This window comes from Bos indicus, chromosome 4, assembly GCF_029378745.1.
Source record: "Bos indicus isolate NIAB-ARS_2022 breed Sahiwal x Tharparkar chromosome 4, NIAB-ARS_B.indTharparkar_mat_pri_1.0, whole genome shotgun sequence".
NCBI classification, from domain to species: domain Eukaryota; kingdom Metazoa; phylum Chordata; class Mammalia; order Artiodactyla; family Bovidae; genus Bos; species Bos indicus.
The window spans coordinates 101675537-101691651 of NC_091763.1; the positions used below are offsets into that span (position 1 = coordinate 101675537).

A 16115-nucleotide genomic window follows, 5' to 3' on the forward strand; every position below is an offset into this window, starting at 1 on the left:
TCTGGTTCCGAACACAAGGACTTCTCTCAACCCTTGTTATTTTTTTCATGTCTACAGAATTGAACATTGATGACTGCCCTATTTTTCTTTTCATTTTTTAATATTGAAACTTCATCCTACCATAGTTCTCTGTCTAGCAAACATTCTCCTCCTCCTTCCATTTCCTAGGTGTGGATGTTCTCCCTGTCTCCTTCTATTCTTTTATTTAGTAAATGAGCAGGTCTTGACGGTCTCCCCTGGGACAGGGATTGGGCTAGTGAATATACAATCCCACTCCGGTGTGAAATACAACAGCTACAGTAATACTTCTAGGTACACTTGGAAACACTGTAGATGCCATGCTATGGCCCCTGCTCTTGACTCTTTCTACCCCCTGCACTGGGTCTCTCTCTCACCCTCTTTACATCTGCTTTCGCTGTAACACAGAAGGTTCAGGGGCCAGTAACTTCTATCCTGACCCCTGTATGACTGTCCCATTGTTTTCTGTTGTTGCACAACTTCACCTAACACCTTATGCTCCTAAAAGTCAACCTGAAGGAAAATAGCAAGAGCTACAATCTGAGTGGTTACAATGAGCCAGGTACTGTTCTCTGTGTGTTAGTTTATGTGTTTTAGCTCACCAGTCCTCAAAAAGGCTCTATGAAATAGGTACGAGTATTATTTACCCTTTACAGAGGAGAAACTGAAGTAGAAGAGATTAAGTTGAGATGAAACAAGTTATTAAGTGGCAGAGCAAAGTTATGAGTCCAGGCTGCCTGGTTCGCAAACCAGAGCGCTTCACCGCTACCCTATTGCCACTCTGTCCCCTCAGGCTCATTATACACCACCTTTTATACAGAACTTAATTAGTTAAATTACTTGATGACTTTGGGACCCAGGGGAGAAGGGACCACCAAAATTTTTAAAGTTATCTAATTCATCAAGGCTGGTTTTAGCAACATGGTAAAGTAGCATGATATATCATTAACAGCTTGGATTTCAGAATCACAATTTGTGGGTTCAAATACATCTCATACCAATAATTGTATAGCCCCAGCTAATTTGTTTGACTTTTCTATTCCTCACTTTCCTCAGCTGCAAAGTGGGACTAATAAGAGCACTGTAACAATGAGATACTAAATGTATAGTACTTAAAATACACAACACATGTAAAGCATTCATAAATGTTAGCTTTCATTCTTATTATTACAATGTCCTGAATCATAGATGGGAATAAAAAGGTGGCTTATTAAAAAATTTTGGACGTTAGCATTCTGACTCTGAACTACTTTCCAAAAACCATTCCCACCAATCAGCTTTGCTAAGATACTAACTTATTATTATGAAAATTTACAAATGAAGGCAAACACAAAGGCATCTGTTATGTATTATATTTGCTAGTAATAAGGTCAAGGTCTCTTCATAGAAAACCTGTAGCTAAAAATTGAAGAGTAAAAATTAGAAAATCACCCTTTAACAAAATCTAATGAAATAAAAGATTTAGGCAACAATCTGTAATGGATAAAATTATAGATGAAAGACAGAGGGACAAATTTATAACAAATGGATTAGAATGACAGTTTCTGAATCCTAACACCATTAACAGTGAACAATCTGGTATTATGTTCCATTAAAAGCAATACTACAGAAAAAGACATCAATACCCATATAGTCCTTTTGCCAAGAAATTAAACCTGAATCTCAGTCCTTACATCTAAATATTTTTATAAGAAATATGGGTCATGATTTTAAATGAGGATTTAAATGATTTTAAAGCACAATAAAGATACAATCAGTCAAAATTAAAATATGAGCTATGCTGTAGGTAAAGTGACCCAATTTATTCAATAAATAAATGGCAGGAAAAATAAGAGAGCAGAGTGCTATAGATTAAAGGAGATTTAAGAGATCAGTCCACAAAAAGGAAGTTGTAGACTTTGGATCTTAGTTTGAAAAAATGATTGTAAAAAAGATATATTTAAAACAATCAGAAAATAATTTAAGGATGCCACCTCAAATTAATTAATTTTGATGGGTGAAGTAATAGTATGGAATTGTCTTTCTGAAGTATTATCTTTCTGGGAAACAAAAGGTAGTGTTTATAGATTAAACGGTATGCTAAACTTTGCTTTAAAATACCCTAGCAAAAGGGAAAAAGGGAGACTTGCACTTTCAAGAAGACAGAGTAAATGGGGTGGGGCCAGAGGAAACACGGGTGTGGCAGTGAAAAGGTAACATAAGGACACGGACGGTGATGGAAGTGTTCTGCTCTTCACTGATGGTGTCGCCATCCTGGTTCCCATGTTATACCCTGATACTACAAGATGGTACCACGAGGAGAAAATCTGTAATGGATACATGGGTTCCTTCTGTGCCCTTTCTTAGAACTGCATGGGAATCTCAAAACAAATTTAACTATGAAAAGAACAATACAGCGTGGCAAGGGACAGATGAAACAACAGCAGCAGCAGAAACGTTCATGGTTATAGAATTCATTATGATCATCTCTTTCTCTTCACTTGTGTGCAAATTTCCACAACCCAAGATCTTTTAAAGTTTACACAAGTAAACTTAGAGTTTCTCTGCAGAGTGATAGTGTCTTCTGGTTTTCCTGTTTTATCTTCAGTCGTCCAAAATCCCGTATCACTAGGTCATCCCACATACTCATGCTAGTTAAACAATTATATTTTAAAATATACATATATATATATATAGTTTTATTCAATCATTCCTTTGTTAAAAGGACAAAGTTTACATGGAGCAAAAATCTCCTTGGAGTCAGGCCTGAACAATCTTATGCTCTTCCCTTTTACTCACCCCCTACATAAACCTTCCTCTGCAGTCAACCTAGTCTCACAGCCCCATGGATATACTTTTGGACAAAGTATACTTGCTCCTGACATTCTCCTGCATGTTATTCTCTTCTCCACTGATCTAAATCCCATCCATCTTTAAGGAAGCAGAATAAAACCCACCTGCTTCATGAAGCTCTCCCTGATCTTTCCTCAAAGTAATTACATGGTTCTTCAGAGCAAATATCATGTATTACATTCACAGTGCTTAGTAGCCTTCTTGATACCATCAAGGTTTTTGATGAAAACGTGTTGATTTAACTGAATGTTTACTATAAAACAATTGGAGAGAGTTCTGAATTTTAGGGGGAAACACACGTACAAAAGAGCTTCTTGGTGGCTCAGACCTAAAGAATCAGCCTGCAATGCAGAAAGTACAAGGAGGCTTGAATACAGAATGAGATTAGCTGTTAAGAGGATAAATTCTACTTTGCCTTAAGGAAAGAGTGTTGCTCTCTAAGCAGGCCTCGTGTACTGGGGAAGGTCATGACCCACAGTCTGCGTTGGGGTTGGAAGTGGTGAGAATCGCCACCCAACACTGAAGCCTGCACCACCGTGGGCCCTCACAGTCACTCCCTGGGGTTGCCCAGGCTGCAAGAGAAGAGAGTCGTGTAAGAATCAGCTGCACGCACCGCTCACCACAGGGCTTTAAGGAACTCAGCAGAGCGTCCGGGCGAGAGAATACATATTAGCATCTGAATGGGGAGCAAGCACTCCTGCTGTGAAACTCTGATTTCTTTAGGAAGTAGAGGCCGGTTCCATGAGAGAGCCCAACAGCAGTATAGGGATGGGCTAAGGGGATGAACTGGGAAGCTAAGCATGGGCCTGTGGGGAGGAGTGAGCAGAGATCATAGGAACCCAGAGCCTCGTCAGGGGGGAGAAAAGCAAGAAGCAGCAGTTCCTTTTTCTCTGAGCTGGCCCAGCAGCACCAGGGTCCCGGCAGTTACCTGAGGTTTCTTCACCTTAATGATCCAGGTGGGCGGAACAATAACAGCAGCGTGAGCCCCCAGGGAGCAGGGTTCCTCAATCTGATGCAGCATGAAGCAGGTCACCTTATTGTGAAACTGAAGGGAAAAACAGGCCAGTAAACAATTCTGCATGGAGGGAAATGCTACCGCAAGAAGGAACAAGTGCTTGTGTGCATACTAAGCACACGCTTGCATGCACACACACCCATAGGGGTCCCACGCTCCTCATCACTGCACAACCAGTCCCAGGAACTTAAGAGACCAGACTACAGATTCATTCTACTTTATAGACTGATAACCACTGATTACAAGAACTCAGTTTATAGACCAGCTGAAACTTGATAGCCTTTTATAGGATATTCAGAGGGTTCTAGAAAGGCTAATTTTGCACATAATTTTGTTTCACTTGGTTTGTGCTCCTCACAGACTTGGCTGATTTGGGATAATGTTGAGAAGGAAATGAAGACAAGCAGAGTGGCATTCCTCCTATCTGCCTCTCATTTTTCTAGCCACAGACATCAATCCTTCCCAGTAGTCCCTCCAGTGTAAGGGACCCAGAAAAAAAAAAAAAAAAGTTTCTTCTAGAGAGTTGTTAGAGGGGAAACAAAGAGGCTGCTTCTGCTGGGTTTGTCTAAAGCTGCTGAAAAAATAATGGTCCTAGCACACTTGGCAAATCTAAAGTGCTTTTGATTTTTGAAAGGAAGGAAGTCAATATAGACTAATGATAATAACAATACCTAGGTTCCAGGGGCTTAACTCTATATCCCAATGGACTGAGTAACCTTAGGCCAATTACATTTCCAGCAATTTTTTTTTTCTTTTTTGTGACTGTAAAGTGATAATAACGTGTGGTAGCATTTGTTTTCTAATAAACATCAAATCCCCATTATACAATCATGGGCTTTAAAATTTTAATCATAGTGATTTTTTTTAAAAAAATTAACAGTAGCTGCTACTTAGATTATACTTAATGTGACCACATAATTTATCATCTTAACTGAAACAATTTTAAGAATGAAAGGGAGCAGAGACAATAATTATGTTGGAACAGCAGACATAAATTAGGACTGTCTCAGGAAAACTGTCAAATATAGCCACCCCAATTACATCACATCAGGGCAATTTTATCTTTACCGCTGAGTAGCTTCAAGATCTGACATGATCCAGTGGCAAATTACTAAACCAATTAAGCGTGAAATACTACTTAATAAGATAATAAATAATTCCTCCTAAATTGTTTGTGATTTGCAAACAATTTGATATACCAGAGAAATGTCATTCGAATTCCTTCTTTAAAAAGTAATTTTCTCTCAAATCATCCCATCTTCTCCTCCCACTGAGTCCAAAAGTCTGTTCTTTATGTCTGTCTCCTTTGCTGCCCTGAATGTAGGATTGTTGGCAACACAATATTGCAAAGTAATTATCCTCCAATTAAAATAAATTAAAAAAATAATTTTATTTTAATAATTCAAATAAATCTCCATATGAATAACCATTGCATTTCTAACATGGCAGGAATCTCAGAGACTGCCGACTCCAACTCTCACAATTTATACCTGAGTACTCTAGAGAGACTAAGACGTGTGTCTAAAACTGCATGACTTTTAAGGGGTAGAGTCAGGACCCGAATAAATGAAACCCAGCTCCCAAATACAGTTTTATTTTCTGCTACAGGAAGTGCCCACAGAAAGCACTCAATTTTTTGACATCAAATATCCTAGAAGGAATTACCTATAGTGTTAAAATACACCACCACCATAATCTGTCTTAAAAGGTTTTGTGTTTTTAGTCCTTGAAAAATCAACTTCTACAATGTGGGACCCTGGTAAACTGAACGATACATGTGCTGTGATTAGTCGCTCAGTTGTGTCCAACTTTGTAACCCCATGGACTGTAGCCAGCCAGGTTGTTTGTCCATGGGGATTTTCCAGGCAAGAATACTGGAGTAGGTTGCCATGCCCCCTTCCAGAGGATCTTCCCAGGTCTTCCCAGGGTTCAAACCCAGGGGTCTTGCATTACAGGTGGATTCTTTACCAACGGAGCCATCAGGAAAGCCCCCAAAGATACAAGAACTGATCAAAACTCTGCCACAAGGGTCAACTGAGAGTTGTTTTTTTAGTGATTCGATCGGACTACAGATTCACGAAAAGAAAGCACATGAGTTCATTGTCAAGCAGGACAGTTTCCAAATTAAATCACCTGGGATCAACCATCTAACCACAACCTGGCAGCTACAGGGTAGCAGCATGTGCACCCTATCTAAGGCCGGGCTGATGCTACCTGGCAAGTGTCGTCTCACCAGATCAGGGAAACAGCAAGCATAGACAGTGTCGGGGACCCCGAGGGCCTAAATCTGCTTCTTCCTTTCCAAGCAAAGGCACTGTCTTGATGGCCAGTTGTAACTGGCATTTGCACAGTGCCTTGAGTGAAAGGAAACATGTTCCCTTATATTTGTGAACATGTTCTTGAATAGAAGCACAAAGACTACTTGTAAAACCATTACCTGAAAGGAGATAGAAATGCCAAGAACAAAAAGTGTGCCAGGAGGGTGATGCAGCAAACACTGAACTTTCCCGACCAAGGTGTCCCCACCAAGTAACAGCAGATCCTCCTGACATGTGGGGGCTAGTGAAAGTATGCCAGAGAAATTATTAGATTGAACCTGATGGAACTGCAAAGAAGCAAAAGTTTTTCACCCACAAAAAAAGCCAATTTCATGTGTTTCAAGTAAATGCATCTTCCACTCCTGCCCTGTGGCACTAGATAAAGCTGATGTGTGCAGTACATGTGCTAAGTTGCTTCAGTCAATCATGTCCGAGTCTTTGTGAACCCATGGACTGTAGCCCACCAGGCTCCGCTGCCCATGGGATTCTCCAGGCAAGAATACTGGAGTGGGTTGCCATGCCCTCCTCCAGGGGACCTTTCCGACCGATGCACCCTGCGTCTCTTGTGTTGGCAGGTGGATTCTTTACCCCTAAGCCACCTGGAAGTCTGAAGTTTATCTGCACAGCCTTAACCCTTAAGCTTAAACAGCACAGCCCTTTATTTCCAGGTTGGCTGTGCATTGAGGGGAAAATGTATCCCAATTACAAAGGCATTTAAAAGAACCAGTAAATTGAGAGATTAGAGCAGGGGTCCAGATTGTTTCTATAAAAGGACTGGATAGTAAATATATTAGTCTTATGGGGCCATACTGTTTCTGTTGCATTATTCAACTCTGCTGCTGGAGCAAAAAAGTAGCCAGAGACAACACATAAAGGATGGGCATGGCTGTGTTCCAATAAAACTTTAGTTACAAAAACAGGCAGCAGTCAGATTTGGTTTACAAGCCATAGTTCGCTAACTTGTGAGTCAGTCTACATTGTCTAGTTAAAGAAAAACAATACGTTCATAGATCAAAAAAAAAAAAAAACCAACCATCTGGTTGGGACAGAGCTGTTAAAAAATGAAAAAAAGAGAAGAGAGGAAAAGTAAAAAGGGAAATTATCATTGGATCCATATGAGTATCCATGTTCAAATGTAAGAAAGAGTAACATTTCAATAAGCTTACAGCCAACCATAACAACATCCAAACCTAAGGAAGAATATAAGCCCACTCTAATCCTAACACAGTCTCATTAAAAAAAAAAAATTCACCCACATCAAAAACAGAAGAACCAAGATGTCTGAATTGCTTTGTCAGAGGGATTATCTAAGGTTGCAACTTCCTTCTACACAAGTCGTCATCGATGACCTAGTGTACTACGGGGCAAGTGGCCTTGGAGCGAAAATCCCTCAATTCTAGACTCAGAGATAGAATCAGGAGGGGATTTGCCAACCTGGGGTTCCAGGTTTCAATGTATATAAATAAAGGGGTTAATTTCTAGTTTCTCGCAGTTCATTTATCCTGTGGTTCTATAGTTCTAATGTGTCTTTCTCCCTCCACAGATCCTATGAGAGAAATAATACATAAATTAGGATAACGTTCCACTTACAGACAGGAACTCCAGCAATGACATAATTCTATTTTGAGAAAACAGGAGCCCACTTTGTTTTATCTTATCCCCAAACTTACCGCCTGCTTGCACCAGGAACAGCTGATAGCCACAATCTCTTTACTGTGGAAGGAGAATTTTTGCTGAAAGCCCTAGAATATTAGAACAAGAGACAGAGAATTAAAAACCCCTTCCAACCGAGCATGCATCTGCCCTCCTGAAGTCCAAGGAAGTCAGTAAGGCCAGGCTTAAGGGAACTGAGACCGCAAATGCCACAGTGGGCACTTATATCTCCACCTTCTACCACCTTTCCTATCACCGAATTCTCTAAAGTGTGAGAGAGGAGGCACCAGTATTCACTTTACCACTGGCACTCAAAGTCAGCCACAAATACTTTTTTGCTTTGACCTCACTGTGTGGCATGTGGGATCTTAGTTCCCTAACCAGGGATTGAACCTGTGCCCTGTGCACTGGAAGGCAGAGTCTTAACCACTGGGCTGTGAGGGAAGTCCCCAAATCATCGGCCCCCTCCACCAAGTAAATGAGGTTCTGATGCATTTTTATTTTAAGTTAAAAAGAAACACATGTATACCTGTGGCGGATTCATTTTTATATTTGGCAAAACTAATACAATTATGTAAAGTTTAAAAATAAAATAAAAAAAAAAGAAGCCTCTATTGGTTCACATGATTTTTTTAAACAGTGGTTCTCCATCTCAGAGGTCCTACACAACCTTACCATCAAGAAGCCACAAAGAGAGAAATGAAGCAGGAGGCAGTCAGGTGACCTAGAAGTGAGAGTCTGGGAGACGTCCAAGGGTGGAGAAGGAAATTCAAACACTCTCATCATCCCCTTGGGATGTCAGGACTCAAAACAAGCAGCTTTCAATTTCCATTTTTCGCCAGCAAATGGCAATGAGATTAATGGAATGGCAAACACAATCCTCTTAATGAACAAACAGAATTACTTTTCCATCAAGGAAAGAAGAAACGCTTTTTGGCCGCTGTTGTCCCTAAATAATTACCAGAGAGAAGTACGCAGTAACTCTCAAGGAAATTTTTTTTAGCTTTCCCAAAGCTCACCCATTTCTATCTGCTGTGAAATCTAAGCCAAACAAACTAATGCAGATCAATGACCCAAAACTCTTAAAGCTTTTTAAGTGACCCAAAGCAAACAGAAAGATGTGATGGGCAGGAAAGCTTTAAAGGCAATGAGCTGCATGTCTTGCTTAATGTGTACAGATAACTTTGAGTTTAAAGAAAGTCAATTTCAGTCTGTCAGTCAGTTCAGTCGCTCAGTCATGTCCGACTCTTTGCGACCCCATGAATTGCAGCACGCCAGGCCTCCCTGTCCATTACCAACTCCCGGAGTTCACTCAGACTCACGTCCATCGAGTCGGTGATGCCATCCAGCCATCTCATCCTCTGTCGTCCCCTTCTCCTCCTGCCCCCAATCCCTCCCAGCATCAGAGTCTTTTCCAATGAGTCAACTCTTCACATGAGGTGGCCAAAGTACTGGAGTTTCAACTTTAGCATCATTCCTTCCAAAGAAATCCCAGGGCTGATCTCCTTCAGAATGGACTGGTTGGATCTCCTTGCAGTCCAAGGGACTCTCAAGAGTCTTCTCCAACACCACAGTTCAAAAGCATCAATTCTTCAGCGCTCAGCTTTCTTCACAGTCCAACTCTCACATCCATACATGACCACAGGAAAAACCATAGCCTTGACTAGATGGACCTTTGTTGGCAAAGTAATGTCTCTGCTTTTGAATATGCTCTCTAGGTTGGTCATAACTTTCCTTCCAAGGAGCAAGCATCTTTACACATTATTAAAAGAAGTCCTAGTGGCATTTTTGCAGTCCCCATAATTCCTACCTGTCTGCAGCATTTCATAAACTAATGAGCATTTCCTCCTTTGTGGTCCTCTGGCCTCTCCTGATTTCCTAAAACACATCTCAATTCTCCTCCTTCCTCTCCATCTTCTGCACGTGGACAGGAGACTGGGACCAGTGTCAAACCTTGGTGCTCTGCAATTCCACCTTTAATCCTTCTCTTTTTTGTCCAACCTCAAATCCCACTTCAAGAAACGTGACCTGTTCTTAACACTGGACTTTCCTGGATTCTGAAAAGTCTCTCCATCAATATCCCTTTCTCAACAACTTAAGCGATTATAGAATCGCTCAGTGCAGAGGCATTCACAAAACAAGCATGAGTCTGCTATCCTCACAAAAGCCTGCTTGCAGTGTGGGTCCTTGGCTGGCATTAGGGAACCTGAATTTCAGGAGGGGTTCCCCAGTTGAGGGTGGCTCACTGTGCCTGAATTGTTGGTACAAACACCCTGGTGTATGAACAGCTGCTTTCCTTCTGTGAGTCTGGAGGGTGGATCTGTGCGGGGCAGGGGGTGATTATGTCACCAGACCCCAAGAAAAACCTGACCACCAAGTCTCAGATGAGACCCAGGAGACAGTATTTCATGCAAGTTGCTGCAACCTGTGTTGGAAAAATTAAGTGCGTCCTTTGCAACTGTCAGAAGACTTCTGGTGCTTTACACTTGGTTTCCGCAGGACCTTATCCCATGTTCCTTTCCTCTGTTGACTCTGCTTTGTAGCTGTTTGTTATAATAAATCACAGCTGTGAGTAATATTTTCCACATAGCTCAGTTGGTAAAGAATCTGTCTGCAATGCAGGAGACCCTGGTTCGATTCCTGGGTTGGGAAGATCGGCTGGAGAAGGGATAGGCTACCCATTCCAGTATTCTTGGGCTTCCCTGGTGGCTTAGCTGGTAAAGAATCCACCTGCAATGTGGGAGACCTGGGTTCGATCAGACATGGCAAATCACTTAACCCTCTGTCTTCTTCCTTCATCCATCTGGAAGTGGTCATAAAAATACAAACCTCTCCAACACCACTGAGTAGTTATAAGCATCCAATAAAGCAATGCATTTGAAAAGTCCTTTATAACACAGTATACAGAAGGAGCACATTTACTGTTGGAACCTCTTCTAAGTTCTTGCTAACAAAGTCCTCCAGTATCATATGTGTGACTAGCAATGCTATATTCAATTGTATTAGCTCATCTCTCTACTGACTATTGGCCTTCTGACTTCAGGGAGAAACAGATCCAGTCCAGTGTGGCCCTAACAGCCTGGCTGATAGCAGAAAGCCACCAGGCCAGCCACAACTGGGGCGCTGGATACTGTGTTTATGTAGAGTTGTGGTGGGTCCCTTGGAAATGAGCCTAGTGGCAATTTGCTCTCTGTTTCAGACTCTAGTCTGGCATAGTCACAGTGGCCATGGCTTCAGGGTACTATCTAACAGAAAGACCTAAGTAGAACACCCTGGCAATGCCAAAGAATGCTCAAACTACCGCACAATTGCACTCATCTCACACACTAGTAAAGTAATGCTCAATATTCTCCAAGCCAGGCTTCAATAATACCTGAACCTGGAACTTCCAGATGTTCAAGCTGGTTTTAGAAAAGGCAGAGGAACCAGAGATCAAATTGCCAACATCTGCTGGATCATCAAAAAAGCAACGGAGTTCCAGAAAAACATCTACTTCTGCTTTATCAACTATGCCAAAGCCTTTGACTATGTGGATTACAATAAACTGTGGAAAATTCTGAAAGAGATAGGAATACCAGACCATCTGACCTGTCTCTTGAAAAATCTGTATGCAGGTCAGGAAGCAACAGTTAGAACTGGACATGGAACAACAGACTGGTTCCAAATAGGGAAAGGAGTACGTCAAGGCTGTATATTGTCACCCTGTTTATTTAACTTATACACAGAGTAAATCATGAGAAACTCTGGGCTGGAGGAAGCACAAGCTGGAATCAAGATTGCCGGGAGAAATATCAATAACCTCAGACATACAGATGATACCACCCTTATGGCAGAAGGTGAAGAACTAAAGAGTCTCTTGATGAAAGTGAATGAAGAGAGTGAAAAAGTTGGCTTAAAGCTCAACATTCAGAAAACAAAGATATTGGCATCTGGTCCCATCACTTCATGGCAATTAGATGGAGAAACAGCGGCAGACTTTATTTTGGGGGGCTCCGAAATGACTGCAGATGGTGACTGCAGCCATGAAATTAAAAGACGCTTACTCCTTGGGAGAAAGATTATGACCAACCTAGACAGCATGTTAAAAAGCAGAGACATTACTTTGCCACAAAGGTCCATCTAGTCAAAGCTATGACTTTTCCAGTAGTCATGTATGGATGTGAGAGTTGGACTATAAAGAAAGCTGAGTGCCAAAGAATTGGTGCTTTTGAACTATGGTGTTGGAAAAGACTCTTGAGAGTCCCTTAGACTGCAAGGAGATCAAACCAGTCAATCCTAAAGGAAATCAGTCCTGAATATTCATTGGAAGGACTGATGCTGAAGGTGAAACTCCAATACTTTGGCCACCTGATGCAAAGAGCTTATTTATTTGTAAAGACCCTGGTGCTGGGAAAGATTGAAGGCAGGAGGAGAAGGGGACAACAGAGGATGAGATGGTTGGACAGCATCACCGACTCAATGGACATGGGTTTGAGTAAACTCTGGAAGTTGGTCATGGACAGGGAGGCCTGGCGTGCTGCAGTCCATGGGGTCGCAAAGAGTCAGACATGACTGAGTGACTGAAAACTGAGAACACCCTGGAGCCTCCATGATCCCACAGGCAGGTTTTGGCTGGGATCTCAGCACAGCAAGAAAAGGCAGATTCCTAATTACCTATTTATAAATGCTGGCCCAAATCTGATATTATGATACCGATAGATGCCCTAGCTGAATTTCAATTGACTCTGATTGTTAAGGGCTACTTCATTCATCACTATCCACAAGGAAAACAGGGGTGTGAGGTCAAATGTGCTGGAGCTAACTTCAGAATTATAAATGCCAAGAACCTTGAGGGATAGAGTTGAGTTTTTAGAATAAAGTTTAAAATCATGTATTCTGAGCAGCTAGAACTTTGTTGCCTCTTTTTCTTGCGCACCCAAGGGCATACACCAAATAGCACTCAGTTCTATAGCCTTGGCTGAAACCAGGAAAGAGAGCTTTACTTGAAACAAACTTTCTTATTGTTTATGTATTTAACTGAGATTTGGGTGAGGGAATTTCCTGACTATAGTTCCAGTCCCTGTATGATTTGATTCAACCCAAGAGATACTGCTCTTGCCTCCAAAACCACTGACAACAAAATAAACCTCGCCATGTCCACTTGCATATTCAAGACTCACAAAGTATTACAAAAGCAAACCCAAGGGAATTATTTAAGGCTGAATCAATATCCATCTTAGCACCCCACTCCAGTACTCTTGCCTGGAAAATCCCATGGATGGAGGAGCCTGGTAGGCTGCAGTCCATGAGGTCGCTAAGAGTCAGACACGACTGAGCGACTTCACTTTCACTTTTCATGTATTGGAGAAGGAAATGGCAATCCACTCCAGTGTTCTTGCCTGGAGAATCCCAGGGACAGAGGAGCCTGGTAGGAGGCCGTCTATGGGGTCGCACAGAGTTGAACACGACTGAAGTGACTTAGCAGCAGCAGCAGCAGCAACACAGAGTACTTCATTTTTGCTCAAATATTCCCTTTCATTTTTGAAAAATGTATATCCTCTTTTACGCATATTATGTTTAGTATCTAATAAAATGATCATCCTAAGTTTAATTAGATGCAAAGTTCATTATTACTAGAAAAACAAAATTGAAAATTTACCATATTTTAATTAAAAATTTAAAATGAAACTATTATAGCACTCTTGTAAACTTATCCAGTGGGATAGAGGTACTATAGCGATTTGATACAATGTGGAAGGAAATTTTTCCCACTGGAGCAGATCTCAAACTGGCTGTGCCATTCCCATGCAACTGCTTTTAACCAGCGGAAGCTGACAGCCAGTGATGACGTTCAGCATTTCACCAGCTGAAGCTAAGTAACTGAGACTTTTGAGTGACCCAGGTATAGACCCACACCAACCAACCTAAGTGAAAACTTTTTTCTCACCAAGAAAAACTGACGTTTGACCTTTGAGTGACCCACAGGCAAACTCACACCAACCTCACTGAAAACTTCTTTCTGACTAATAAAACATGGAACCTATTTACTGATGATCTACAGACTTACAAATTGTCCTGTACAGAGCTTAACCTTCAATAGTTAATTAGCAAAGTCTTCATGAACCGGTCTCTTCCTCATAAGTGCAAATTGTTAACTTCCTCCCGTCAACAAACTATTCAGCCCAATTTTCCATGAACAGGTACACCCTTGCCTGGCAATGCGAATCACTGGATATTAGACTAGTTTTATAATATGCCTTTTCCTTGGCTTTATCACAGTGTAAAAATGGTACCATTAATGTTGTAGTTTATGCAAGATTAGGATTTATTTAATCATAAAAATCTAATTTACTTGAGCATCCTAAGGCCTCCTATACTGATTTTACTGGTTTTAATTCACACATTTCATAAACAGTCAAGATTTTCAAAATGTAGACATAAATTGAAGTAAAACTGAGTTAAAATAAATTACAGCTTTATAAACTGAATTACAGTAACCAATTTTTCTAACTTCTGACAGTGCTGCAAATTATATGAATCTACAGTTACTTTATTAGGATTATCTTTGAAAAATTGAAATTTTTGTTCACTGGGTTTAACTATGTGGCATTAAGAGCTCTGAAAATTTATGTCCTTATTGGTCATAATAAACTCTCACTCAAGGGTAATCATTGATTCATGTACAAAGACTGATATTTATTATTCTTTGATAGAGCTTTTATGTCCCCCCCCTTTTTTTTTGTAATTACAATTCATTAATCAGAGCCAGTCTTCTTATTCTCAGATAGTTTCTGCTTTTTCTATTAATTTATCCAAAGGCCTTGCTATTAATACAAGCTACAGGTCAAAAATTGAGTATCCGGACCAGGAGTGGAGGTGGGGTGGGAGGAGCAGAATTTAGAGCACAGGATTCTCAACACAATCCTGTTACCACAAACTTGTAAGGGTGTATGAAGTGCCTAAGGCATGATGTCCAGAATATTTTCATCAGATGCAGATATTTCATGGAAGCAGGAGGCTTAACCTTATAATTAAAGTATAATTAAAATTAAGCCTAGAACAATGGGCACAGATCTACATTTCAGTTTACACGTTAACTATTTTAACTGTGTTCATATTTTTATGACCACTCTGATTCTAGGATAAAAATGCTTGATACATGGCCAAAACTGCATACAAAACGGTAACTGTTAGTTTTATGCCTTTGTCCTAGAATACCAGGGAAGTTCCTTATATGAAAATATTTATCTAATGGTACAACTAGCTACAATTATAATAATACTGGTCTTCCATGAAAATTAATGTCCATCTCTGCCCCATAACTGATAACCTTCCCAATAAAAATTATAACTTTAATGTTGATAATATTCACCAAAGTGAAAGTCGCTTAGTCGTGTCAGACTCTTTGCGACCCCATGGACTATTACAGTCCATGGAATTCTCCAGGTCAGAATACTGGAGTGGGTAGCCTTTCCCTTCTCCAGGGAATCATCCCAACCCAGGGATCTAACCCAGGTCTCCCACACTGCACACAGATTCTTTACCAGCTGAGCCACAAGGGAAGCTTGATAATATTCACCAAGCAGGTCGTTTTTCGGAAAATTTGTTTTTAACCAAAACTACGTTTTTTAAAAGACAGGACTGATGTTATCACAGTTACCAACTACAAATCACTACATATATTCTGAGAAGTCCTATAGTCTATAATCTTGCTGACAGTATGACATTCCAGGACATAACTGGCTATAGTCTCTACCCTTAACTAATGGAGGAAAATGCTATTCTGCTGGTAAAACTAATTACACTTTCTTTTGGTGCAAAATTAGACTTTTTCTGTAACAGCTCCCAGACAACTGAGAAAGATACTGACAAAACTGCTGAAATTATTTAGATTGTGCTCCTTCTGGTTTCATGAATTTATGACAAAGGAATACCACCATATAATGCATGCTTTAGAGAAATAAAAGATCCTGCTACCTAGAAACAGCTTTGACTTCACTTTGGGATTTTAATAGTAAACTGATGGGTTTTCCAGCTGTCTCTGATATAGCAACTCTAGCAGGCCTACTTCTGTGAGATTTTGATTTCTACTTCCTCTATCACAGCAATTCTGGTATCTCTACCTCACTTAACATGGATTTTTTTTTTTTACTAATAATTATAGTATTATTATCGCAAAAAAATACAAATTAGAATCAGTCAAAGGAGAGATATATAGGTCAATATCTAGAAGGTTTTGAAACATAAATATCCACTGTCCTCTCTCTGTGCAGTCAGGATATGTAACCATCATGTCATTC

At 40.5% G+C, this 16115-nt stretch overlaps 1 protein-coding gene across 2 annotated transcripts in view; it reads right to left on the reverse strand.

Annotated features, from left to right (window-relative positions):
- Positions 1-16115, reverse strand: part of DGKI (diacylglycerol kinase iota) — a 513531-nt gene that overhangs the window by 254914 nt on the left and 242502 nt on the right. For both annotated transcript variants that reach the window (XM_070788214.1, XM_070788213.1), the window contains exons 7-8: positions 7854-7925; positions 3779-3895 (exon numbers count right to left, since the gene is read on the reverse strand). In XM_070788214.1, coding sequence (XP_070644315.1) covers positions 3779-3895; positions 7854-7925 — 189 coding nt within the window. The remainder of the gene's footprint in view (positions 1-3778; positions 3896-7853; positions 7926-16115) is intronic.